General features: G+C 33.6%; 3 protein-coding genes and 1 long non-coding RNA gene across 4 annotated transcripts; 1 reads left to right on the top strand and 3 right to left on the bottom strand.

The window, feature by feature from the left end:
- Positions 1–476: 476 nt before the first annotated feature.
- Positions 477–3,931, top strand: LOC136273119 (uncharacterized). Its single transcript, XR_010711309.1, has 3 exons — positions 477–711; positions 2,057–3,411; positions 3,764–3,931. It is a non-coding gene; the product is annotated as an uncharacterized lncRNA (long non-coding RNA).
- On the bottom strand, positions 2,231–4,409 carry LOC105328724 (potassium voltage-gated channel protein Shaw). Its single transcript, XM_011429720.4, has 2 exons — positions 3,752–4,409; positions 2,231–3,417 (listed from the first exon to the last, which is right to left on the bottom strand). The coding sequence occupies exons 1-2, from the start codon at positions 4,208–4,210 to the stop codon at positions 2,539–2,541; spliced, it is 1,338 nt and encodes a 445-aa protein (XP_011428022.3). The 5' UTR covers positions 4,211–4,409; the 3' UTR covers positions 2,231–2,538.
- Positions 4,410–6,512: 2,103 nt separating this feature from the next.
- On the bottom strand, positions 6,513–15,210 carry LOC105328706 (parathyroid hormone 2 receptor). The gene is made up of 13 exons (XM_034443833.2): positions 15,003–15,210; positions 13,538–13,631; positions 12,895–13,005; positions 12,354–12,472; positions 12,160–12,260; positions 10,672–10,834; positions 10,158–10,317; positions 9,242–9,302; positions 8,539–8,611; positions 7,281–7,375; positions 7,070–7,196; positions 6,898–6,939; positions 6,513–6,737 (listed from the first exon to the last, which is right to left on the bottom strand). The coding sequence occupies exons 1-13, from the start codon at positions 15,024–15,026 to the stop codon at positions 6,624–6,626; spliced, it is 1,284 nt and encodes a 427-aa protein (XP_034299724.2). The 5' UTR covers positions 15,027–15,210; the 3' UTR covers positions 6,513–6,623.
- Positions 15,211–19,344: 4,134 nt separating this feature from the next.
- Positions 19,345–25,251, bottom strand: LOC105328705 (uncharacterized). Its single transcript, XM_011429699.4, has 10 exons — positions 25,098–25,251; positions 24,559–24,841; positions 23,212–23,379; positions 22,613–22,803; positions 22,328–22,501; positions 22,106–22,218; positions 21,931–21,988; positions 21,553–21,789; positions 21,293–21,425; positions 19,345–20,666 (listed from the first exon to the last, which is right to left on the bottom strand). The coding sequence occupies exons 2-10, from the start codon at positions 24,837–24,839 to the stop codon at positions 20,570–20,572; spliced, it is 1,452 nt and encodes a 483-aa protein (XP_011428001.3). The 5' UTR covers positions 24,840–24,841; positions 25,098–25,251; the 3' UTR covers positions 19,345–20,569.
- Between the last annotated feature and the right edge of the window lie 141 nt (positions 25,252–25,392).

Raw genomic sequence — 25,392 nt, 5'->3', positions numbered from 1 at the left:
GTTTATAAACAATTAATGTTAAATATCTAGTCGACAGCTGGATATTAGAGATCACATAAAATACTCGCGCGAGATGTTCTGTAGCTGCAATAATGTAGCCCTCTCCGATTTTTTATATCTGATGTTTACTGGAGAGGGCTACAATTCCACAGGATCTCCGTAATGGTGCAAAATTAATTTTTTAATGCGACTGACTTCGGTCTGAAAAGATCGATTTTATAATTGACCTCCTTTAGAAAAAATGATTTTTTAATTCAGATTGAACAAAGTAACCGTATATAAATCAAAACCAGATAAAACACATCAGCATGTTTACCAGTCGTCTTTTTCAGCAGCCATGACAGTTCTCGCGTGATTTATATGGGATTTACGCTTGGAGTTTTGATGGGCTTGATAACGTGAATGTCAGTGTAGAAAATCGATCTTACCTCGTTCTATCACTAAAATATCATTTAAGGAAATGGTATATAATGGAAAATTCATATTTATCGCGTTAAGTATGTTAATAATAGGGGAATTCCTATATTCAGTTCAAGATCCGTTCCTGAATTCTCATTGGCTGTCCAAAAATAAGACCGGTCAAGGTCAGTAAATATGGCGGACAAATTCAACTTGTGTTGTTGACATACACGAAAAATAACCGATATATGGACTATACTTGATATTTTTGGATTAATTTATGCCATTGACATCTACAATGTTTTAGTTCAGGTAAGAAATGCAAATGTTATTGTCATTTATATACGATTTGAGACGAAATTGTTGCGGGAGTGAATCACTCCCGCACTTGCACCATTACGGAGATCCTATGGAGTTGTAGCCCTCTCCCAAAAGAAAAAAAAATCGGGAGAGGGCTACATTATTGCAGCTAGATGTTCTGATATACTTCCGAATGTACAATCTGATTAAAATCAGCCGTTCTGATACGCTACCGCTCTCGAACATCTCTAAGCGGGTTGTTTCAGATGTTCGAGAGCGGTAGCGTATCAGAACCGGGCTGATTTTAATCAGATTGCCGAATGTAAAAAGGGCATTAGATTTTCCAATTATAAATATCCCGCCCGCAAGAAATCTGTTTCCGTTCATATGAATTTTCTAAAAAAAAAAAATAGATATCAATGAAAAATCTGAATTTTCCCCTCACATAAATTTCAATTAAAAGTTACGTACTTCTTTTTACAGACGTGTTTTCATTAAAATTCTAAAAATATGATAGAACCAGTAAATTGGGACAGAGTTTGTGTGGGACTCGGCACGGCTGGATATTTAGACTGACGCCTTGTGTTGGCCAAATTCGACTTCTCGTCGCGGTGTTAATTGAGATATCTGTGTCTTGTCTATAACATGTAATTCACTGTTAAGCAATTATCAATATTAGTAATATCATCTATTTCACCTGTCTGGTAGTAGAAAAAGAAAACAATGATTGGGTCTACATAAATCAAAGTCGCTCACTATATTGAAAATATTTCAGGGGGTTAGTTTTTTGTACATGTACAATTATTGTTTGAGCATTGTGTGAACATACATTGGATTCAGATTCAGTTATTATATTTAATCTGAAGGTGAAGTCTTTGGGTTTCAAGTCTCATAAGATTTTGTCATCTTAATTTAGTTTGTTTTCTTTTTTCCTCTCTTATATTTTTGTTAAAATCCTAAAAAGCAAATATTCAAGAAAGAAAATTAAAACAATTTAAGTAGTTGCCGACAGATTTTTAAATCATTTATCTACCTTTATGAATTGTTGCAGATTTTCTGACACATAAGTGTCCCAAAATTAAATTTTAAAAGATTTTACTCTATGATTATATTCCTATGTAGAAATTCACCCCCTCTGTTTGTCTGTCTGTCTGGGTTTTGTTTTTGTTTCTCTCTCTCTCTCTCTCTCTCTCTCTCTCTCTCTCTCTCTCTCTCAAATAAACTTCACGCTAGCAAAAGTTACTTGTAAATTAAAAGTTGATTGTTATCCTGTAGCTATTACAAAGGACAGTTCTGTAAGATATTTATATTTATTTATCTATGCTTGTGGTTGTAAAATGTAATGTGTTTTCTTCAGGATTTTGCATATATCATTAAAGCTTTGTTGGCGACTGGAGTTGAGGAAAACAAGACTTAGTGATTTGTTGGATCGGAGTACAAGGTGTTGCTGAAGATCTCGGGTAACAATTTGTTTCCCGTTCCACTGATCTTCTGTTGCCCAAGACATTGATTGGAAAGATAAAAGAAATAATTTGCCTCGGGATAAATATTTTAATTTTTCTTCTCAAAACAACAATAAATCAGATCTACGAATCTTTGCGAAATTTCCCTCAACGATTCGTTTGAACGTCATGTGCATTTTAAATATGAATGTATTCTATCGGTCTGATTCAAATCAAATCTTCCACTAGCTCTTTTATTTTGATGGTCACGCGACCATCGAAATAAAGGAGCTATAGTGAAAGGTTTGATTTCAATCAGACTGGTATTCTATGTAGGTGTTATCTAAAAAAAATTATATTTAACCTTTTGCAACCTCTTGAAATGCAAAAGCTACAATTAGAGTCGGTTGCTTTTGAAGGAGGCGTACAAATACAAAGACTGAAAAGTGTTCACAAAGATAGGAATTGTAAGCGAGATGAAGAGAACCCCAGAAAGCGCACACATGGCTCCAATAATTCGACCAACCGCTGTCTTAGGGACCATGTCGCCAAATCCCACCGTTGTCATGGTGACAATGCTGAACCACCATGCATCTGGAATGCTGGGGAAATCCTCATTATCTTCGACAAAATACAAGAAATTTGAGAACAGCAGCATCCCCATAAACAGAAACAGGAGCATCGTCATCAGATCTTTACGTTCGAGTCGAACAGAATAGCAAAGGATCTTAAAGGCGGGGACGTTCTCAATAATGCGGAGCAGACGAAGAACGCGCAACATTTGGAGATAGAGCAGCGGGTCAGCGTTTGTGGAAGATCCGGTCATATCGGCCAAGAGAACTATGTATCGCCCAAAGCTCGCAACAAGGACGATGATGTCGACCAAATTCAGATATCCACGAAAATAACGAGCTAATGAAGGGCAGCAAACCAGACGGGCGATTAACTCCATCGTGAAAAACGCGTTGGTGAAATGCTCGACGTACAGAAACCAACGGGTATCAGGGTCGGCGTCCCTCATACTGAGGACTTTCTCTCGAGCTGAATTTGAAAACATTTTTTCTTCGGAAAACTTTGAACCATTTTTATCAGATTCGTTCATCCATCCAGCCCCGGTGGTGGAAAGCACTGCCGGTGTATATTCCGTGGTTCCGATGGTCGATGCCTGGCCAGAATTAAGTGCTGTGTTATTGGTTTCTAATGTTAGAGATACCGTACTAAACGCCACCCCGAAGATTGCCAGTAGAATGACCGTCGTAGACAAAACGAAGTAAGCCTGAAAGTGTAGTGTAAAAAGTAACACAATCAAACCTTATCGATCCATTTTATTAAAAACTTCAGTTATTTTTACGTTTATATATTAAAAGTAAAGACATTCATTAAAACGTTAATGTATTACAAGTTTTTAATGAAGTTGAAACTGCATTGCATTTTTACTTTTAGAAAAAAAAAGTGCATGTGACTTGTATATGAAGTATTTAAAATATATTTTTTCTATTAATTATCTCAACTCCCCCAAAAAGAAATTTTAAAAAGTAAGATGCAGGTAATGCATAATCACCCTTATAACAGACAAGTATATATTGTTGTTCTAATCATCCACTACAAACCTTTGTTTCCAGTTTGCTATCCCTGTTTTCGAGGATATTCCACAGCCTGCTCTTGGCGCCATTATTTTGGAACTTCTCCGCAGCATCATTTTGATCCTCCTCTTTCTCTGTACAATTGATGAATCCTCTGAGGTTTTCCTGCTCACGCATGAACAGAACGTACCGATGGTGACAGCATTTCTCCAATTTCTCGGCTTTAACCCCCCAAAACTCTAGTTCCTCCAGGAACTCGCCCGTGCAGACGGTGGGGGGAATGTGCAGCTTTCCAAGAACGCAGTAGTTGTAAATGGCGTCAAAGCATTGTCTCGGGCGATCAAATGGATATTCCGTTTGATTTGACATGGCTGTAAAATTTGGTAACCTGCAAATAGCATCTTTGGGAATTTTGAACGGAAATCCTCCGATATTCAATGTTATATTCTCCACATTGTCCATTTTTGTCAGCTTAGTTTGCGCCATGAATTTTTGCTTGTTTGTTACCGAACTTAGAGAGCCAACTTTTCCCTTAAAGACGCAGCAAGTTAATGCCAGAGTATCAACATCCCCTTAAAAGTATATTGCCTGATTCGACCATTAACACCAGAATAAGTGATAAAATCACAGTAATTTTATTTCTCTTACAACCTGTTTGTGTTTAATTTGTAGAGCATTAATCTCTACGTTGGCCACTATATGGTTTATGCGGAACAAAATAAGTGTTTATATTTCCGAATATGGACCAGGAGCAGATGGCAACAAACACTGAAGAAGGGTTGATGCTTAGAGATGCTTATGCTTGACCGATATCGCCCTCCTCTGTCGCCGAGTGACCTAAACTACATTGGTAAATACACATGTATTCTTGATAAAAATGTTCCCTCATTTCTTAAATTATTTTTTTGTATTGTTTTTTTTTTAATAATATTAAACAATGGCATACTCTCCACAAATTTATGATAATCTACAAAACATCTTGCATAATTAGCAAATCTTAAATCCTGTAACTCTTTTTTTGCATGTGTACCGGTAATTTAAAAAAAAACGAAACCGTGAACACTTTATACTTGAAATTTAAAATTTCCTCGTAACTTAAGAAAGGTGTCCTTATCTAAATTTGCTTATTCGACTGTAGAGAGAATTCAGCTATTCTGAAAAAATATTTTTGGTCAATTTTATTTATAGAAAAACCATACAAAGCGTTCCATTTTACATTATTTTCTGACCACACTACGAATAGGTTTTGTAATGTATAGTCAACTTCATTTCATCAAAGACTATTTTAATATTTTTTTTGTATAAAATAATTGTATTTGTATTGCTGAAAATTATAAATAAACATAAGTGATAAGGAATCATTCGTTGAATATCATGAGTTGATGAAATACGGCCGGGCGTGTTCAAATCTTTGGGCTTTCTTTGATTTGATCACCCCGACTGCATTTCATCATGAAAACCTTACAATACTCAAAGAATGGTTCCTTAGTCCTTATATAAATGCACTTGTAAAGCACAGGGGTACAAAGAAATCAATTATACTCCCTTAGAATAGCAATAATTTTTTTTTTACCAAAAAAAAAAAAAGTTTAGTTAAACTGATCATTTCGGAAATATGTTACGATACCGATGCTGGTTGTTAGTTTTCTTGAAAAAAAAGGGACATGTTATTTTATGTCGTAGTGTCATGTAAATTTTGTATTTACATCCCTCCAGTAAATTCGAAACTTTTAAAGCTACTTACATATGATTTTTACTGTTCTTTTTTATACCAAGTCATGTATTTTAAACATTTTATTCGATAGTATTAGTATTAAATGTCAATATTATAATCATTTTCTAGCAATTAGTATGGACTTGAACTGGGTATAAAGTGATGTTTATTATTTTCTTTAGTACATTCTTACATGTAGGATATCTCTGGTTTAAATAATGGGGTTAAATTAACTAGGTAATCTAAAAAAAAAACTAAAGTTACTGTGTGTCTTGTTGTAAATTTTCAAAAAATTGTTGTGAAATTCAAAATTTACAAATACGGTAGTTGAGAACTTGTCATTGCTGGTAGTTGATCTATATCGATATACACATTTATAGCATTGCTGGTAGTTGATCTATATCGATATACACATTTATAGCACATGTACAACTTTCTTCCTGTATACCATTATAAAGAGTTAAATATCAATATCATAGAATTCTAAATTTATCTATAACAATCTTTTATTCATTGAAAACTTTTTATGCGACACCTTTAATACAGAAATACCAATATATGTACTTATAACCCAATGTTTGATGCAAGAGAATCAAGCGAGGCATAATCCGGCTCTCTATTTAATTACGAATAATCTATACATCATGTACTGTTTGCTTAGCAATCTATTTATGAAAGTAATCTCCAAATCATTTTCCATAACTCTCTAGCTGTTGGTGTTTATTTAATGTATATTGCAGCGGTTCGAGCGCACTTTTATAACAGACACAAGTGCCATGATAAAATGCCAAGTCGGTCCGAATTGATATATCATACAGGATATATACTGAAGGGGTAAATTTTTATAACAGAAATTATTTTTACGAATAAAAAACAAGAGGCCCATGGGCCACATCGCTTATCTGAGGAACAACGGGTATGATAAAATCATACAGATCGTACGATCTTCAACGCTTTGTTTAAAATTGTTAAATCTATAATTTTCTCTGCTACTTGAGTTTTCATGACCTTAAAGCCAACTGTACTGCAGTATGTTTTTGTGTTTAAAATGAGACATATAAAATAAAAATATAATATAAATCCCCAAATTTATTACTTTTTATCTCAGCATCTATGAACTCAATGTAGTCTAATTAAACAAAACGCAATGCTAAAGTACACTGGTTTATTACAGTGAAAATCTGTTCAGGCAACAGTTGTCTCCTCTGACAAAGATGGCTGCGAGGCCCGCCGACACCCAGTTTTGTTTTGTTCTGTCTTTTTACAGCGATATATAAACTTCCAGAACTCTTGAACTACCTGTAATTTTAATTTTAATTAGAATTTATATAATTATGTACATGTATAAATAACTGTGTTTAGTGTAAAATATTACGATGTACATGCAATGTGTTGCACACCGAGACTTCAGAAAGTTATATCTTACGTTATAAAAAAATATGGATTTTTACTAAAATACCTTCTTTTCTGTCAAACAAAATGTTGATGATAACATACACCCCTGTAGAATAAACAGAGCGAATTTTGAATTCAATATTTACTCCATGAAGAAACATTTATTTACAATTTTGTTTTTTCCAAATTTTTCATCAGTGATACTGAGTACAATCAAAGAGCTTATATTGACTTACCTGCAATGAATTAAAAAACATTTCAGCATACAGGTATTCAACATCAAACCAAAATGACAGGAAAACAAAAATGATATCGGGGACGCCGAACAGTGGGATGAGTATACACACAGTTCTAGCCATCTTCCTGTCAAATAAAGCAGCAATCTTTCAGTAACAGTTCTCAGTCCAAAATAGCAAAACGGTTCTTACCAAAAAATTATATACTTACAAGATGATGGTTTTGTTGAAGTGAGAGCTCTTGTTGACCTCTTTTAATCTCTTGTACAAAAACCTCACTATTTTTATGAAGAGAATGTTGTTTATCTAAAACAATAAAAAAAAATGTATATATATATTTATGTTAGAAAAAAATTCTAACAAATTTTTCAACAAATTGCCACGCTTATTTTTCATATCAGTTGTTCCAACTTGTAAAATATACTGTAAAAACATCCCCTTCTTTTACCAACCCCTTTCCCTTTGCCTCGTAACTTCACTCCTTCCAACGTTACATCACCCATCTCCCAGGAAAACAACCATTATTTCCCTTGTAACACCATCTCTTTTCCTATAACACAACCATTGATCCCAAAAACACCACACTGATAAGCTGGGGGGGGGGGGGTGTGTGACTTAAATACAGTCAAACATCGGTATCTCGAAGTCGGAGGAGGGTCTTTAACAAAACTTCGAGATATCTGGGGTCCGAGATATCTGAAAGTTGTCTTCGATTTTTGTACCAACAAATATTTCTGTTTATACTCGAGTATCATACACGTGTACACCATTTTAAAGGAACTACATGTGTTATTTTGTTAGGGTTTTCTATATTTATAGGATAGTTATATACTGAAAAGTTACATACTCTCTCTCTCTCTCTCTCTCTCTCTCTCTCTCTCTCTCTCTCTCTCTATATATATATATATATATTTATATACATGTATATATATGTTTGTGTGAAAATATGATTAAATCATGTGAAGATGATGCCAAGTCGTTGTGTTTTAAAAGTTATATAACGATACAGTGTATTTAGTTTAAAACACAACTAGGCCTACTTAACATCATCTGACATTTGACTGATAACAATTTTGAATGGGATGTAGCACTTGCGTGTCCATGATGTAGGGGACGGAAATTACAGATTTAAAAGATAAAAAATACATTTATACCAGTAATCTTGATTGCGCTTATTTTCTAAATTTTATATATTGGTAGTGTTCTGTCCTAAACATCCAAGCTGTCATCCGTGTTAACTTTGTTTTAAATGGTGTGAATATTGCTGCGTGCAGACAAATATAGACCAAAAATACAGCCCCCCGACCCCCCCCCCCCCCCCGCTCACCCGACCTTGTTACCTGTCTGAGTTTAACAAAATTGCTTCCATTCACTCTCTTTTTGTTCTCGAAACACTTGTAGATACTACTATATACTATAAATGTAAATACATGAATATCAAAAATAAAAAAGTAATTGAAAACTCTTACAAAAATACTGATAAAGACAGGTCCCCTGACGAAAACCCACATCGACCACTCACAGGTGTAGGAAATCCAGCACCTGTGAATCAGGGAGAAAAAATAGAACATTTTGTATACCAAAAGTAAATTATTCATTCATTGATAAATATAAAACAATAGATTTTCTAGGTATATGTTTTTTAGAAGAGGTATCATGAAAACCAGTAATCTCCTGAAATTTTCGTTTTTTCCCGTTCACATAATATATTGTTGGTGAAATTTTCATCCAATACCAGTAATTGTCTACATGCAGTGATCAAGCGTATGAATTATGATGAATTTTACTGCTAATTCAGTGCTATCCCGGACTTGCTTTTACAACTAAAACACAAGTACCCCACTAAATGTAATCAATTATACTACTGAGAAGGATTTTTAAAAAATACTGCATGTAATATGTTACAATTTTAATGTCTGAATTTTTTATAAACTGTTATTTAAGTGAATAATTCATATTGGTTTACAACCTTAATAGAACAAGGATGCTAACATATTACTGTCGGGTACAGTATTTGATGTATAATGTATATATACAGAATTTTAATTTTTTCAAAAAAATATCAGTAAATTGAAATTTATTAAAATTTTAGCTCATGGCATATGTAGTAACTTGTGTACGAGTATCTGAGATCGCATCATACGTAACCATGCAATAATCACGTGACCTTACCAATCATCCTCTGTTACAACCCGGAGAACTAGCCACGGCACGACAATGAGCAGCGGACCCCCTGTCAAAGAGAGGTCAAAACAATTTGCAACTGCTATATCTGTCCATATAGTAATCTACCTAACTCCGTAATTTAAAAAAATGTGTAATTACTCTATTATAGAATTTCATGAAAATTTAAAAGCCACCATGCAGCGTACAGACAGAGAATAAAACATCGTACGTGATACCATATTTTCAAATATTTTTACCAGACATGTGTATATAAATCATTTTAGATTAATCAAGAATTATCGAACATTGCAAGGGAACGGATATCGTTAAAAAAAAATAATGGGTTCACCTCTAAATCAGGCCAATCTTATCCACATATGTCCATGATTTATTGGAGCCAAATTGTCTGTGTTCGTGAATATCGAAACGTACCCACTAATAGATAAAGTGTTTTTTACGCTGATGTTGTTACAGCCTACGTGAATTAATTTGTTTTTATATCAATAAATATATGTATGAGTGAAAAAACTTAAACAAAAAGTTTTACTGCCGTAACTAGTAAAAAAGATATTTTCAATATAACGACCGTTTGGTTCATGTCATCCCTGAAGGCAGTTAGAACAGCAGAGGTATTTAGAGTTCCTGTACATTCTGGGACCAAAATTATGCAGTGTGAGTCTGAGAACCCTTTACTTAATAAGAAGTAAGTTAATGGTTCCTTCTCCATCCTATGGCAAAATGAACGATGACGTAAACAGTAAAAGGATCCTACCCCATCCTATGGCAATATGAACAATGACGTAAACAGTAAAAGGATCCTACCCCATCCTATGGCAGTATGAACAATGGCGTAAACAGTAAAAGGACCCTATCCCATCCTATAACAATATGAACAAAAACGTAAACAGTAAAAGGATCCTACCCCATCCTATGGCAATATGAACAAAGACGTTGTTTCTCTTCTGTAGATATTTCCAGTCGACGATAAGTTTGGTCAGGACAAACGCCTCCACATTGAGCCAAAAAGTGCTGGCTACCAAAGCATAGACGAACAAGGTGGTTATCGGCTTGCACACCCATTGCTAGACACAGAAATTATCAACAATTATCAGCAATCATGTAGCTGTAAACAGAGATTATCAATAATCATATAGCTGTAAACAAAGAACATGAACATACGAGCTGTTGAATAGCTTTGTCTTCCTCCAATGACATACATAAAAATATTTCTCTATTTGTGATATTATAAGTACAATTTGTCGCAGTTTTGCTTTTGCTAACACTCAATTCATTTGATCGCGAAAAGATGTCGCTGCGAACAAAATTCATAGTAGCATACTGAAACGCAAAATTAACTCATTGTGAATTAAAGCAGGAAAACAGTGAGGGCTTTATTTTTCAATGTTTTGTTTGAGCATTGTTTCCCATTAACTGACCGTATAGTCTGTCTCTGTCTTAAGATGACCGTTCAGAGAGAGCACAAACGCCCTGCCAAAAATGTAGTTCCTCAAAAGTGATACAGAAGCTCGAAGGATGTAAGCAATAAATAGGTTGATGTGTAGAATGGTGATTTTTGATAAGGTTCGTCTGGATCTCTGGCTGTGAAAAAGAATATAGCATTTTTTATAATTTGTATGCCCCAGGAATCAAAATCGGTTAAAAATACTTAATGATATATAATTTGACAATAGAAATGTTAATTTCCATTTTGTTAATGTACATACGTATATATCATGTATCTATTTATATATTTTTTGTTACGCTGGAAGCCATTATAGTTCACCTTGCATCATCGATATTCATAGTCTTCTATATATCAAGCCAATAAATCTAATGGAAGAATGTTTTCCTGTGTGTTGTCGATGTTTGTCGTTTTGGAAATACAATTTTTACACATCACAGAGCAGTTATCGGAAGTAACGGTTTGTAAAATTAACTATTTTAACATTTAAACAATGACAAATCGTTTTATCATACATGTACCTTCATGTTAAATACTGATATTTGATTGGTTTAGACGCAGTTTATACTATAAAAATAGTGCCTGTTTGGGAGGGTAACAGTTGAAATTGACACCCCAAGAAAACCATTGTCAACCGACGCGAAGCGGAGGTTGACAATGGTTTTCGAGGGGTGTCAATTTCAACTGTTATCCTCCCAAACAGGCACTATTTATTTTGTTATACTGAATGTCTTAATTTTTATGAAAATTTCACTTCTTTTATATAGGAATAACGTGAATTCTACAGTGAACCGTACGCGCATAATTTTCGCGCATGTAACGATTTTTAATGTTACCCGTTGCTAAGTGCGTTGCTAACGCTGAGGGTAATAGAAAGGATTATGAACTGCGTGTTAACCAATCAGATTTCAGTATTTAACATGAAAGTATAACAATCCGTTCTATTACCCTCAGCGTTAGCAACACACTTGGCAAGGGGTAACACAACGAATTGTTACATGCGCGTAAATTATGTGCGTACGGTTCGCCGTAGAATTCACGTCATACCTATATAGTAGCAGTAAAGTTGTCTTTAAAATTAAGACATTCAGTATAATAAAACAAATAGTGCCTGTTTGGGAAGGTAACAGTTGAAATTGACACCCCTCGAAAACCATTGTCAACCTCCGCTTCGCGTGTGCAAAAAACGACGGCATCCTAACATCCAGACATGTCTTAAACTTATTAGAACCCGACACTGTTGACAATGGTTGTCTCGGGTGTCAACTTCAACTATTTCCCTCCCAAACAAGCACTATGTAATAAATAGTATCATAAATTATTAGCTTGGCTGTTAACGATCTAGAAAACATTACCACTATCTTAACAAAAGAACTGCTGTGTTCACCTCTTTATTCGAGCACTGTTTCTTTAGAGCCATTTTGCAAATAATTTAAGTAAATGTGTTAACTTTATAATAAACCTGTATCTATAACGAAGTAGGATCACCAGGGCCAGTACAAGGGACACTATTGATATCGTGTAGCCTGTCACTTGTATCGTCTGTATGATGTTTAGTGAATTCTGAAACATAAAACAGATAGAGTTATTTTGTTAACGTTCACATTTGTGATCTGGCATGATATTTATTACTGATATCTAGACTAATCGTTTTACATTAACGGAGTTGCGCTTGCTTTGGTCCGGAAAACAGTCGGTGAAGTTTGTCCATGAACTGTTGGTTTCCGGATTCACGTACCAACTTCCGTTCTCCATACACCTTCGTATTGCCAACCCTAAAATATATATTGGTTATAACGTTTGACTGGATATACTTCGATAGTGTGTACAATGATTAAACGGTGATATGATATTGAATTAACAAATTTATATTAACTACAATGATTACACCGTATTTGTTACACAGTAGCTGTATGCATTGTTGGTACAGTGATATTTTATACATTGATGACACAGTGATGCTGTATTACAATGATTGCACAGTATTACAGTCGGGTGCGCCGTCAAGACCTATCGAATCGTGCGTTTTATAGAATTAACAAAATATTTTCCGCAAGGTAAAACGTTTCATGGTATGACTTACAGACTGATACAGTTGTGTATTTTCACAAAATTACGCTGTGTGTTTGAGCTTTTCAATAGAAGTTTCACTAACTCAAATACACATTTGTGGCATTGTTCATAAAGTGATAATTACCGTTGATACGGAAGTTGTCGATGTAGCCTGGGCATGGCTGGGAGGCGTTGGTTCCAGCCCTGGTCACATTCCAGCACATGACATTATCAAACACGGGGGGACAGGTCAAATCTACGAAAAGACACCAAAGTCGTAATGCTGTTCATCTGTATCAAGACATTTATTTGGGTTAACGGGCGATAGTATGAACAATCTGTTATTTGCAAAATCAACGTGAAAGTGTGAGTAAATGATATTGCTATTATTGCTATTTTTTTATAGTTCATGCTTGATTGTTTTTAGGGTGTGTTCGAATAGATTATCGGGTTTACCGACTGAACTGCTACACTAAACATTCAATTCTATTGGCACGGCAAAGTAAAAATGCGTATTTAATTTTGAAAAACACACGTAATTTTTATTTAGGAACATTTTAAAGTCTTTATTTGGACAGGGATATTTTCTTCAAACTTTTTATATGAACATGAAGTATCAAAATGAAATATAATCAAGATTTCATTCTTTAAAAAATGTACCCAATTATTGATACAGGCGTTTACATCACATATTTGTGTTCTGTGACTACATATTTATCATAGAGAGACTTTCTTTACGTCTATTGTTTTTTTTTTTATTCATAATAGATCTAAATGACGTAGATTACCTGACGTTGCATGGTGTCGATGAATCATCAGTCTACACTGGCGCTCGGCTTCCCGTAAACCCTCATACTGCTCATGCAAGGTTGCTCTGTATACCTATTCAAAATCTCGTTACCTAGAAACACTTTTCGTTTTCTATGGAAATGACTTTAAAAAGATGTAAATATACCGAGAAATTGCATGTTGTTCAAATATTTATGCTTGGTTTACATGGTTTACTACTCAGAATATTCACTGAAGCAAAAAATAAATAAATAAATAAATAAATAAATAAATAAATAAATAAATAAATAAATAAATAAATAAAAACTAACTAACTAAATAATAATAAATAAAGTGTGTGCAGGGTTAAGATAATGTAAATGCCTAATGGTCTGGCTGTACTGAGTATAATTTCGAATTTATAAAACAGCTGTTATCGACTGCATTGTAATAATTTTTTTTGAAATACAATAGCCAACAAATCAATAATTTTATTAAGAAAATGGGCGAAAAAAGCGGCTAAGAGTGAAATAGACGAAATGAAACTAAAAAGTAAACATATCTTATTTCCCTTTCAAAAAATTCTTCCTCAACTATGATTAGTTAGTCCGAAGTAACCGCTTTTAAAAATAGGTTCAATATTTGAAACAGTTTGATACCTGTACAAGTGGTGTGCGTGTTAAAATTTCGGTGTTTTTTTTTTTTTGGTTTTTTTTTGACTTTTTGTGAAATTCAAAGATCATAATTTAATGTAGCAAGTCTTTAAATTGTCAAGGTCTGATTAAAAAGCAAAGAAAAAACATTGGATTGATATGTAAATATATTTTGTAGCAAAACCTTAAATTTTGAATGTTTCAGAAAAACAATAACAGTTTATACACTCATGGTAAATGCATTATAAATAAATATCGTTATTTCTGTCACCATGGATTACTGTTTTGAGCACCTGGTCCACCAAAGCTTTAAACGTTAAAACCATGAAAAATTTCAACAATTTTTCTTTGTGTTTATTTAAAGAATTATACCGATTAAAGGAGGAGATATTGATTTGCACGATTCAATTAAAATGTTATATATAATGCAGTAAATTTTTTAAATAGTATAATTCAAATAAAGGCAATAGACAGTTGGTATATTATTCGCTCATGTTTTTTTTATGAACTATCAATAACTGAGTGTAATAATAACTGAGTATATATAACTAAATTATTTGTAATACTATTTTTTGATTGATGAAAATACAAAGTCTTAGTTATAAAAATGATACTTCTATGCATATGGTACATTGGTTCCTTGATCCAAGTTATGTTGATTAAAATCTGCGAATCTTAAGTTCATTTATCAAAAATAATTCATCGTTAAAATGCATTTTCCCCAAAAAAATTTGGATATGGAGTTTTTGTCTTTAAAAGAAGTTTTGGATGAGGAGTTTTTTATCTTAAAACAAATCGCTCGTCGCAGACAATAAAACAGAGCAATTCCTACCTTTTCATTGACCATGTCATCCATTTGTGTTATCGGTATAACGGCTAGGTTCTCATATTAAATACGACCAGCCTCTACATATGTTATGACATAATTGTCATAATCCAAACGGGCGCACTAATATAGCTGGTGCAGCTTTCATAAAACCATCTTTGTAATCTAAACAAAACCATGTGGACAGTTCTGGAATGCCGTGAAATTGACTGACGACGACTACTGAACAGTGAGAACAATCCCAGATCCCTCAGAGACCGGCTAGTCTCCATAGCTGCAGCTGTCAGACTAGGACGACATCCAATGCCCCCGTCCCTCAATGTACTTCGGTAACCCTATATATTCTCTAAAGATCCACAAATAATAATGGGGAGTTAATTAAAAATTCATGCAAAACCAGATACATGCAAGTTAATTAATAAACATGCATCGCAAGTTATTTTCCACGTAAAAAAACCCCTAATGGCCATTTGAAAAAAAATGAGAGTGACACGGTTTTTAATGGTATTTCTTTTCTACAGAGACTTATGTATCTACTAGTATTCTATTTAGTTATTGCTATGCGTATGCTTATCTTACTTGATACACTATCCCTCTAAGGTGCTTAATTCTATTACATGTACTTGCTACCAATGTCATTGAGGAAACCTGTTGATAGCTTTAGTGTACCTCTTGTTATACACTTTTCTTCGTACGCTAACAATTTACAGATTCACAAATATCGTATAACAGTTGAAGGAGAACATCATGGATACATGCTTTGTTTTGACTATACCAAGATGCGGTTTTTTAATCTTGTCCAGCATTGTATTCTGTAGTACTTTGGGTCCTAGTACATTGCATGTCCCTACTTTCATACTGTCTATTTGATCATAGATTCTGCAGGGATTTCCTCTGTATTCCACCTATCAGTGTTCATCCTTTTGCGCTAGTTTTGCATGAAAATGTGCAAGTCGTTTGTTTCAATCAATCTAAATTTGAGAATGTGTGTAAATGCAAAGAATGATTTGAAATACGACCCCTTAAATTAATCAAAAAATATTTAAAGTTTCATTTTGTATTTTACCCAGTTACAGGTGCTTGAAGACCAGATCAACTCACCCCCTTTTTACCCTAAGTACAGACCACGGGTCTAAACTCCTTTTTTCATTAAATTATTCTTTTGTGCCATATTTTTTAAAATCTTATTTATACATTCGTTGCAAAAATATAAAACAAACATTGAAAAACCCCAATTATACTCATTCATAGGCCAAGATGGGTATGATTTATATTTCATAAAAGGATAATTGAATTTGGAAAAAAACAGGCACGTTGAAGTTTTATGTACAAGTACTGTACGCTTGTTTATCTGGTGTGAATTCGCTTTGCCTTTTATAATATTACTCGTCTGAACAGCGCGTGTCACGTGATATACATTTTTAAATATATAATACCGGATGCTGATTGAACAATTCTGTTAAAGTTTGTCAAAAAGTAACGGAATCGGTAACCTGGGACAAATTACAATAACCTAATTAGAGATTCGGTGTAGAGAAGAATAATGACCCCCGTAGAATAAAAACCGAGGCTCATTTATAGTCAAATGAGCCCGGTTATCTGTACTTTGAGTACTTTGATTATTCATTGAAATGCAGGGTCATGATTATTCATTGACATGCAGGGTCACTAACTAAAAGAAACATCACTGTTGCAGTTACCGGGTCTTTCATCGATGTTGTGCCAATGCTGATCATTACAAACTGTCCAAGCTCGCGATGTGTTATTATTTAAAAATTATCAATATTATGGCAGATTTTCCGTGCTTCATTGAATAAAAAAGAGCTGCTGACATATCAAGGGACATTGTTTTTTTTAAAACGAATATATATGGGAGTATTTGGCTGTTAAATGCAGCATGCCTAATGTTGTACGATTTTGAAACAATAAACAACAAAATTAATTTATAATGAATATGTTCCCCAAAATTCTTTTTTAACGAAAAGTGCTTACCGTTAGTATATTATCGATATTATCAATACTTAAAAAAATGACCCGAACTGCGTTATCCTTATATACATGATGTAAGTATGATATACGAATTATAACTTCTTTTTTTTTGTATTGTGATTCTTCCATTTCTAAATCTCATTTTTAAGTATGCTGTTGCTTTGTAATCTATAATCTTTTAGAAAAACGTGGTCTTACATAGATTTGGTGGAAAATGGGGAAAAACTGCCATTTTTGTTCACTTCCTAGAAATCATCTTACAAACAACATGTGTCCTACATTCCATGCTCCTACTGTCACGTGCCAGACAGTCTGTGTAAGGCATTTAATTATATCCGTCCTGTGCATTCGAACAAATCATTTTATACCATTTTTAAAAAAGTGATAACGTCTAAACTTGTTAAAAGGCAGTTAATAAATTTAAGCTACCGATTTGTAGATTTTATTGGGTTGTATACCATCCAGACTAGCGAGCAGTTAAATCCCAACGGCTTCCTAATCCTTTTTTCGCTGTGTGATCGGATTTGATCCTCCGCGAATATGCACAGTATACCGTTAAATATAATTACGTTAAATAGACATAGGAGAACGGACTTCACGAGTTTGTCCTTACCAGTGACATCCAATATCCATCTTCATGTAACCGTGCCATCGAGTCTCGGTATATTAAAGTAGTATGATAAATTACAGATACATTGATATTGTGTCTAAATTAATCTCATTTAAGTCATCTTTTTATTCTATCTAAAATGACCAATACAAATCAATTCAATATTGCAGAATAAAGACCAATAAAGTTAAGGTGGCTCTATACACCACTTTTTGATGACGCAGTACGCAAAAAAGGAAATCTGGAAGCATGCAATTCCGGTACTGGCTGATTTAAACCGAGGCGAGTTGTATGGGGACCGCTCTTTTGAAAAATTTGATAAATGAATAGATTTAATTTAATTGGAAAATTCATTACTTACAAGTAATGTGGTATGTGACATCTTCACGTTGTGTCGTATTATTTAACAAAATAAACAATAAAATCAAGTATAGTTTTTTAAATAGCTTCTTTCCCATCACCGACATCTGCAGTGGGTTAGTGGGTTCACTACAAACATGTAGGTCATGAGTTCGAATCCCGTTGAAGACAATAAATTTTTTAACTTTCCAAATTTTCTTAAACGTATTTTTTGGTTGAATACTGTGAAAGATAACTCTAAGCCGGCGAAAGTATTTCAATTATAATATATTACTCTAATCCACATTAATATCGACAAGTGTTCCTTACCACCATAAGGGGATGGGAGGGTGGCTTTGAATTTCTCTCAAGTTGGGATACTAAGATCCTGTTAGTTAATTTTCCCCTTTCTTTATTTGACTTTGTTTTGCATTAAAGCGAATGTATTCACTTATATAGGCCTATAATGAAATATGTATGTATTTATTATTCTAACATGACATTTAGGAAATTTTCTTCAACTCAGAAATGTAAAGTCCCCAAGGTATTTGGGCCTTGACACTTAGGAACGATAACTCTTACCTGAGGAACTTTCATACCAAATAAAATTTAAAATATTTTTTTGTGTTTAATTGCAATGATTTTCATTCAATTTTTTTACGGTCACATTTATTAAAATACATTTTCTTATAACAATAAGCAGGGAAGGGGGGGGGGGCTAAAATTTTAAATCATATCCTTATATCAGATGTATTTATTATTCTAACATGACATTTAGGAAATTCTTCAACTCAGAAATGTAAAGTCCCCAAGGTATTTGGGCCTTGACACTTAGGAACGATAACTCTTACCTGAGGAACTTTCATACCAAATAAAATTTAAAATATTTTTTTGTGTTTAATTGCAATGATTTTCATTCAATTTTTTTACGGTCACATTTATTAAAATACATTTTCTTATAACATCAAGCAGGGAAGGGGGGGGGGGGGCTAAAATTTTAAATCATATCCTTATATCAGAGTATTATTTGAATTTGGAATTATCTTGATTCTTGGATCTAAAAATGGCCGCAACCATCAAGCCCTCTGAGGTTCATCTTTTGAAGAATCGTATGACCACACAATCAATGAATGGCTACAGAGGTGTGAAATTTGTTAATTGGAATACATATGGGGAAACAGTGTAATACTAATCATGAATCTCAAGGGTTAAAGCTTGTAAAGACACAAGAATTCTTACAGAAATTCAAATTGTTATATCATGAAACCCTGTGTTCCTACAATAGGAGTTCATAGTTTAAAAAAGAAAATTAAAAAGGGATAAATAAATTTTGTTGTAAACTGTTACTCAGCTCAGCAATGTGGCCCAGGGGCCTCTTGTTACTTTAACTTTCACAAATATACAGACAAATAGGAAGGAATGTGTTTATTTAAAGATAGAAAAAAAGTACAAATTCAAAAAGGTTAATAAATACAATACATATGAATAATTCTCATTATCACATAAAAATTGGGCGGATTGACAGAAATGGACGAAATTGTTTGGATCTACTGACAAAATGTCAAATTTCAACAGGAATTGTCTCTACTTTCTTAGCAGTAATGCATGTATAAAATGAGAAGAAAATCACTATATAGACAAACATATAAATGATATGTATGTAACAAAACACAGATGAATACAAAAAGAAATAAGCAAATATATCAGGAAAAAACCAAAATGTACAAGACTTAGTGTTTTATGCCTATCAAAAAATACAAAATGATCTATTCTATATAAAATGATGTACAATGTATATATAATTTTATTAGTTACAAAAAAATAAATAAATCTTTATATATCAACATTTAACAAAACCAATGAGAGGCTACACTACTACATATAGAAAAGATCATTTTACAGTGTAAATGTAAAATTCACAATAATAATCAATAAAGCAGGAATTTGATTTCTTCTTAATAATCTGAAGTTAAAAAAGGGAAATTCAGTAAATCATCATCTCTGTAGAATAAAGGCTAAATTGTAACAGTAAAAAAGTAGCAATGAATACAAATAAAATGCTTCTGTAAATATCAAACCATGAGCAATATCTTTTTAATAGTACTTGATGCTGAACACTTCTGTCATTGCACAACAAATTAAAAACCCTCCCCTTCTCCCCTGGGTAAGCCTTTCTTTCTCTCAAGACAATAGTATCTGTCGTCATGCAAACATCAGTCTTTCACTTCAAAAAACACACACACTCACAGCCTGAAAACAATTTTATCCTGAGAAACCTTAAAGAGTACTAAATACAGGCAACTCCAGCCTCAAAATGGACAAGTAATAGCCATATTTAGTCACATATGTTCACACATCTCTCAGAGATAACAAATAAAATATCAAAAAATAAGTGAGTTACAACCTGTGACAGTAAATCCTCCGTTTGTCAAGTGAGGTAAACAATATTATAAAGGGCCAGGTATCTTATTGTTATTAATAATATTGATACCTTAATTCAATAAATCTTTGCATAATGTAAAAAACTGGAGAAAATATACAAAAGAAATTACAATAGCAGTCTGTACGCCACAATCTATTGATTCAATAATTGAAATCATTTGGCTTTTTGTTTAGTCACTGTGGTCAGTCTGGTTTATGAGATGGAGCATCCCCAGGATGAATAATAACCTGCGTCCACTTCTGGGGAAACCTCCACTGGTGGTTCCTCAAACTCGGATGGGAAATACATCCTTAAAACCAAACAATACAATCATATTAAATCTTAATAAGCAGTCACCCATAAGGTAAGCAATGAATCTATACTGGAACATACAAAAAATAATATGAAAAATAGTCATTGATGGCAATTTATATCATATCTAGTTCTATCTGGACTTCAACAAATACAGGCTTTAAACTTGCAAGACCTAATATTGCAAACCTGCATACATGTTGAATAACTACTTTCATGCATATATAAATTGACATTTGATCTTCATTAATATCAAAGACAATGAAAATAGTTCCTAGCAACGTCTCATAATAATCATGTTACCATGGAGTACATAGGTATTAAGCTTGCCTTGTTACCTGTACAGAAGTATCTACACCTGTGTAGGATCTAATGATCATGATAGTATAAGGCTGCATCGGTATGTTTAAAAAGCTGACTGAACTGTTCACTAAATATGTCCACGCTGGTACAGGCAGATGTCCTCTTTTTAGTGTTTATAAATCAAGATACATGGGGCTATTTCTGGTGACTCTTAACTAACAAATTATTCTTTATCAATTTAGAGAAAAACTATTCCTTCTACCTTATCCTAAAACCATCAACTAAGAGCTAGCGTTCATGATAGTAAAGATTTAGTGGTACCTGACTGTAGACAGGTGGTAGCGGCCCAGGTTACGCCTGACTGAGTTCTCCACCTTGTCCTCCAGGGTGGGGGTACTGTCGCCGTCAATATAAAACTGGTACTGCACGGTCTCTACACCAAATGGGGGAACCTCTGTATAAAAACACAATCAGTTTTTAAAATACCCATAGATATACATCAGATATCGATTGTAAAGTAATTGTATATAAATTATCAACTATGCCGCTAATTAAAGTACATGTATGTTTGTTTTGCTTACTTGTGTAATTCATCCATTTATTTAATCTCATCATTGTCTTTGACCAGGATTCGAAGTCACGACTATACACTCTGACAGGTACAAAAAGTCTGGTGGAGATTTTGAGGGACTGGTAAGGACTTTCGTCAGATTTGGAGGAGTTGACCTGGTAAAATGTGCGCAGGATTTTGCAGTACCTTGTTTCTACATGTGCTGGCTCTGAGGAACTACACTCTTCATGTTCAATTTTGATAAATCCTGTAAAAATAAAAATAGAAGATGTTAAAATACATTATTCGTTATCGTTTGTTAACAGATGGTAAAAGTGAAGAGTATATCAATACCAGTAAGGCATATTAGGATGATTTTTGTTTTTGATCTTTTGATTGTTGTATTTACCTTTTGAGTCGAGTCCACATCTCACATTGACTGTCTGCAAGTTCAGCATTCTGATGTTCTGTTGATAGATGATCAGTATACTGTATTAGATTGAAACTATGCACTGTTTATTTTATACAAAAAAAAAAAATTAAGTGTGATTTATTTTAAAAAAGTAAAATAAAGCAATAACTACCCGCTGCTTTCTTAGCCATATTCCCATTTTGGCTACAGCTCTCCTGAAGGGCAGAAACTTGAATGATGTTCCAAAGGAGTTATCAGCAATATCAGGTTGCTCGTCATGGAAACCTATGTTTTGAAGTACCGGTATTTGATAAAACAACCAGCCATAAAAATGAAGTATAAATATCATCAAGTACAATACAGTGTATATGGTACTTAATTTCTCTTTACTCACCAATAGTACAATATTGAGGTTTTCCAACAATGTAGAAGATTCTCAAGCCATGAACAAAAGCCCTTGCCTTTGACCCATTTTCAGCCCAGCATGTTTCATCTGGATCCACTGACAGTATCTCACCAAAGTTTGTAGAAACCCTATAAATCACTGTCTCCATATTCAAAATACTACCTGAAAAAACAAAATAGGTATACAACATTTAAACCTTGACTTATACCTATAGAAGTTATGTGTTTGTTTGATTGGAACTTTGCAAGCTAGGGCTGACTCTCTGTTACAAACCTGGTAAGGGACTTTTCATCATTTGTTTGTTTAGATTTGTGATCATTTCTGGCAACCTGACTCCTTCAGATACTTGAATATTTGACTCGTATTGACCCTGCATTATGGAAGTCTGTCGACCTGGTAAAGCTGATGTGTAACCGATCTCTCCTACAGGAATGTCTGGGGAAGGTCTTGGTACAAGCCATAACCTTTCAAATAAAGAAATGGATCATTGTTTTGTCATACATGAATGAAATGAACAGTAAGTCCTACTGTATGTTATGTCATGGAAAACTCATCAATTCAGTAATATTTGAAAATGCATCTAAAAGTTGCTTGATCAATATCTAAGAATTTAGATTCAGAAATCATCTCTTACCCATTTACATAGTCAGGCCTTAAAATTCTCAGCATTTTTTGTTTTCTTAAGGTATTTTGCATAAAAATTATCTGATTAAAAAACCTTTTTATAATCTCGTTCTGAAGACCTAATGCATTTTGCTTACTTTTTAGTATTCATAAATGAAATGAATTCATCTAAGTACATAAGTATGTTATACATTCAGATCAAACAGCTTCGTGTTTATGATTTTTATATCCCTTATCATTTTACTCACCGAAGTACCATTAGGAAAACATTGGTGCCATAGGCAGATTCCATATAGTACACACTTTCTGTATCAACTTCGTCCTCTGATTTCAGCTTCATTATAACTGTCTCACATTTCCACAACATTCTTTCTGGGTTTTCTTTCAACCATTGGTTTGCTTTTTCTATCAGGGTCCTGGCAAAAATAATAACATTTAATATGAACATGCACAGAGTTTTTTAAAATTTATGATAGTTTTCATGGGCATATTATGACAGCCCAGATGCAGTTTACAGAGCAATATTTTTATTTCCAAAATGGGAAAGAAAATTTTTAACCTATACAAAAACTTCTATTTATATAAACTGATTATAAATTGTAATACTAAGCCTAACAATAATGTAAAAATTAAAAAAGCTGGTGAATTCAAATTAATTTACTGGCGTGCAACCGGATCTCGCCAAGTACCATTTCTCGCCAGTGCATTGTGTATATAATTTTACCGAGCGCAGCGAGAGGCGGGCGAAGCCCGCCTCGCGTAGCGAGGATTTATGGTAACACGTATATATAAGAAAATCAGTGAAAAATGAAAGTTGAATCAGGGGTACTAAGGCCAAAAAAATTTTCTTCCAGCCCTGGGCGCCGCCATATTGGCAGCCATTTTGTTTTTAAAAAGTTAGTTCGATCATTGATTGATTGGTACTTATCGATGTTTGTTGCCACTAAACTCGATTTAATAAGTTCCAGTGTTTCAATAGAAGGTAATTTGAATAAAAAGAAATTAAAAAGGAAACCAGATGAGTTTCAATTGTGCTATAATCAAGAAACACGACTTGTTCTATGTATGTCTTATCAAATTATCGGATGGAAAATAAAAACATTGACGTCAAAGAACTGATCTTTAAGATTCTGAATAAAGTATTCAATTTTATTACATTGGCATTCATATAAATTAAATTGATGAAAAATGAAAGAAGAAATAAAAAAAAAAATCGGAATCACGTAAGTCTCTTCGGCTATTTCCGAAGACGTTTTACGTCTGAAATATGACGTCATAATATAGACTGAGCACGCGACGTTTAGTTTAACTTTAACGAATGACCATGCTGGCGGATCCCACTGTGTGCGTTTTAAATAGATTTTATTTTACAAAAATCAAACTGCACTGTGTTAAATCTGCACTCGGTCCAACGGTCACACCGTTTACATATTATGTGCTGATGAAATGATGATACAATGCAGAGGCAAGAAATGGTACTTGGCAAGAACTGGTTGCACACCAGACGTATATATAAAACCAATCATAAGCCTACTCTAAATTTTAAATTATGTTGACCAATCATGAATTAACTACATATCATAGAAATTAACTACCCAAATCTTGAGTACTGTGGTGCAGTTTCTTTGGATTCTGCTCTTAACAGAAGCTCAGGAAGAATATCATGGTATGATATTGCTGGAATACATTCATCCTGGTGTCCTTCATCCATGGAAAAGGCTCCGTTTTCTGAACTCTTCATGTCTTGCATTGGAATCTCTGCAGGTGTTTGTGAGGGTACAACTGAAATTTCTTCCTGCTTATCCTTCACAGATGAGTTTGATTTCTCTTCAGACACTTTCACCTCCTCTTGAATTGGTACTTCATTACTTGCCATGACTACATGTACATTAAAATTAATTGAGATAATTAGAGATTGGTTTTCATTTACAAATTAAAAAAAAATCCAACTGAAATAAGACATAAAATTGTTAAGGATTAGTAACATTATCAATCTTTCAGCTCTCATGTAATCAGATTTTTACTGCTTGTTGACTGTTTATAAATACAGAAATATAATAAAAAGATGCTTCTATAAATTTGAATTAACTATAGTAACATTTACTCAGATCATCTACCAAACTATAAGCAATACCTGTATCGTATAATCCAACTCACTGCAGAAAACTGATTTGCGCAATATATTTATTCTAAATTGATTGGACTTGACATGTCATGTTTTGGAAACGCTCAGTGTTGTGGTTCTGTTTAATTACATAAGCTCTTAGCGATTTTGGTAAAACGTTTCAATGATCAAGATATGTTTATTTCAGTTTCTACTAAAAGGGGGAAAGGAATATTAAAAAAAAAATTATTATAATATTAAATATGAAAACCATTCATTGTGAATGCAAGTAATTGTGATTTTAATAATTAATAATTACCAGATG

Source organism: Magallana gigas, chromosome 2 (genome assembly GCF_963853765.1).
Source record: "Magallana gigas chromosome 2, xbMagGiga1.1, whole genome shotgun sequence".
NCBI lineage: Eukaryota > Metazoa > Mollusca > Bivalvia > Ostreida > Ostreidae > Magallana > Magallana gigas.
Note: the sequence above shows the minus strand (reverse complement) of the source record. Positions and strands in the feature narration are given on the sequence as shown.

Excerpts from the sequence above, each read along its gene's own strand:
- LOC105328724 (XM_011429720.4), bottom strand. The coding sequence starts at position 4,210 with ATGGCGCAAACTAAGCTGACAAAAATGGACAATGTGGAGAATATAACA. Across the intron at positions 3,418-3,751 it reads ATAGCAAACTGGAAACAAAG|GCTTACTTCGTTTTGTCTAC; the intron begins GTTTGTAGTGGA and ends CTACACTTTCAG.
- LOC105328706 (XM_034443833.2), bottom strand. The coding sequence starts at position 15,026 with ATGGATGACATGGTCAATGAAAAG. Across the intron at positions 7,197-7,280 it reads TTCAACAAAACCATCATCTT|GAAGATGGCTAGAACTGTGT; the intron begins GTAAGTATATAA and ends TTTATTTGACAG. Across the intron at positions 6,738-6,897 it reads TTTGTTTGACAGAAAAGAAG|GTAGTTCAAGAGTTCTGGAA; the intron begins GTATTTTAGTAA and ends TTAAAATTACAG.
- LOC105328705 (XM_011429699.4), bottom strand. The coding sequence starts at position 24,839 with ATGGCAAGTAATGAAGTACCAATTCAAGAGGAGGTGAAAGTGTCTGAA. Across the intron at positions 21,989-22,105 it reads TATGGCTAAGAAAGCAGCGG|AACATCAGAATGCTGAACTT; the intron begins GTAGTTATTGCT and ends ATCTATCAACAG. Across the intron at positions 21,426-21,552 it reads TAAATGGATGAATTACACAA|AGGTTCCCCCATTTGGTGTA; the intron begins GTAAGCAAAACA and ends GTTTTTATACAG.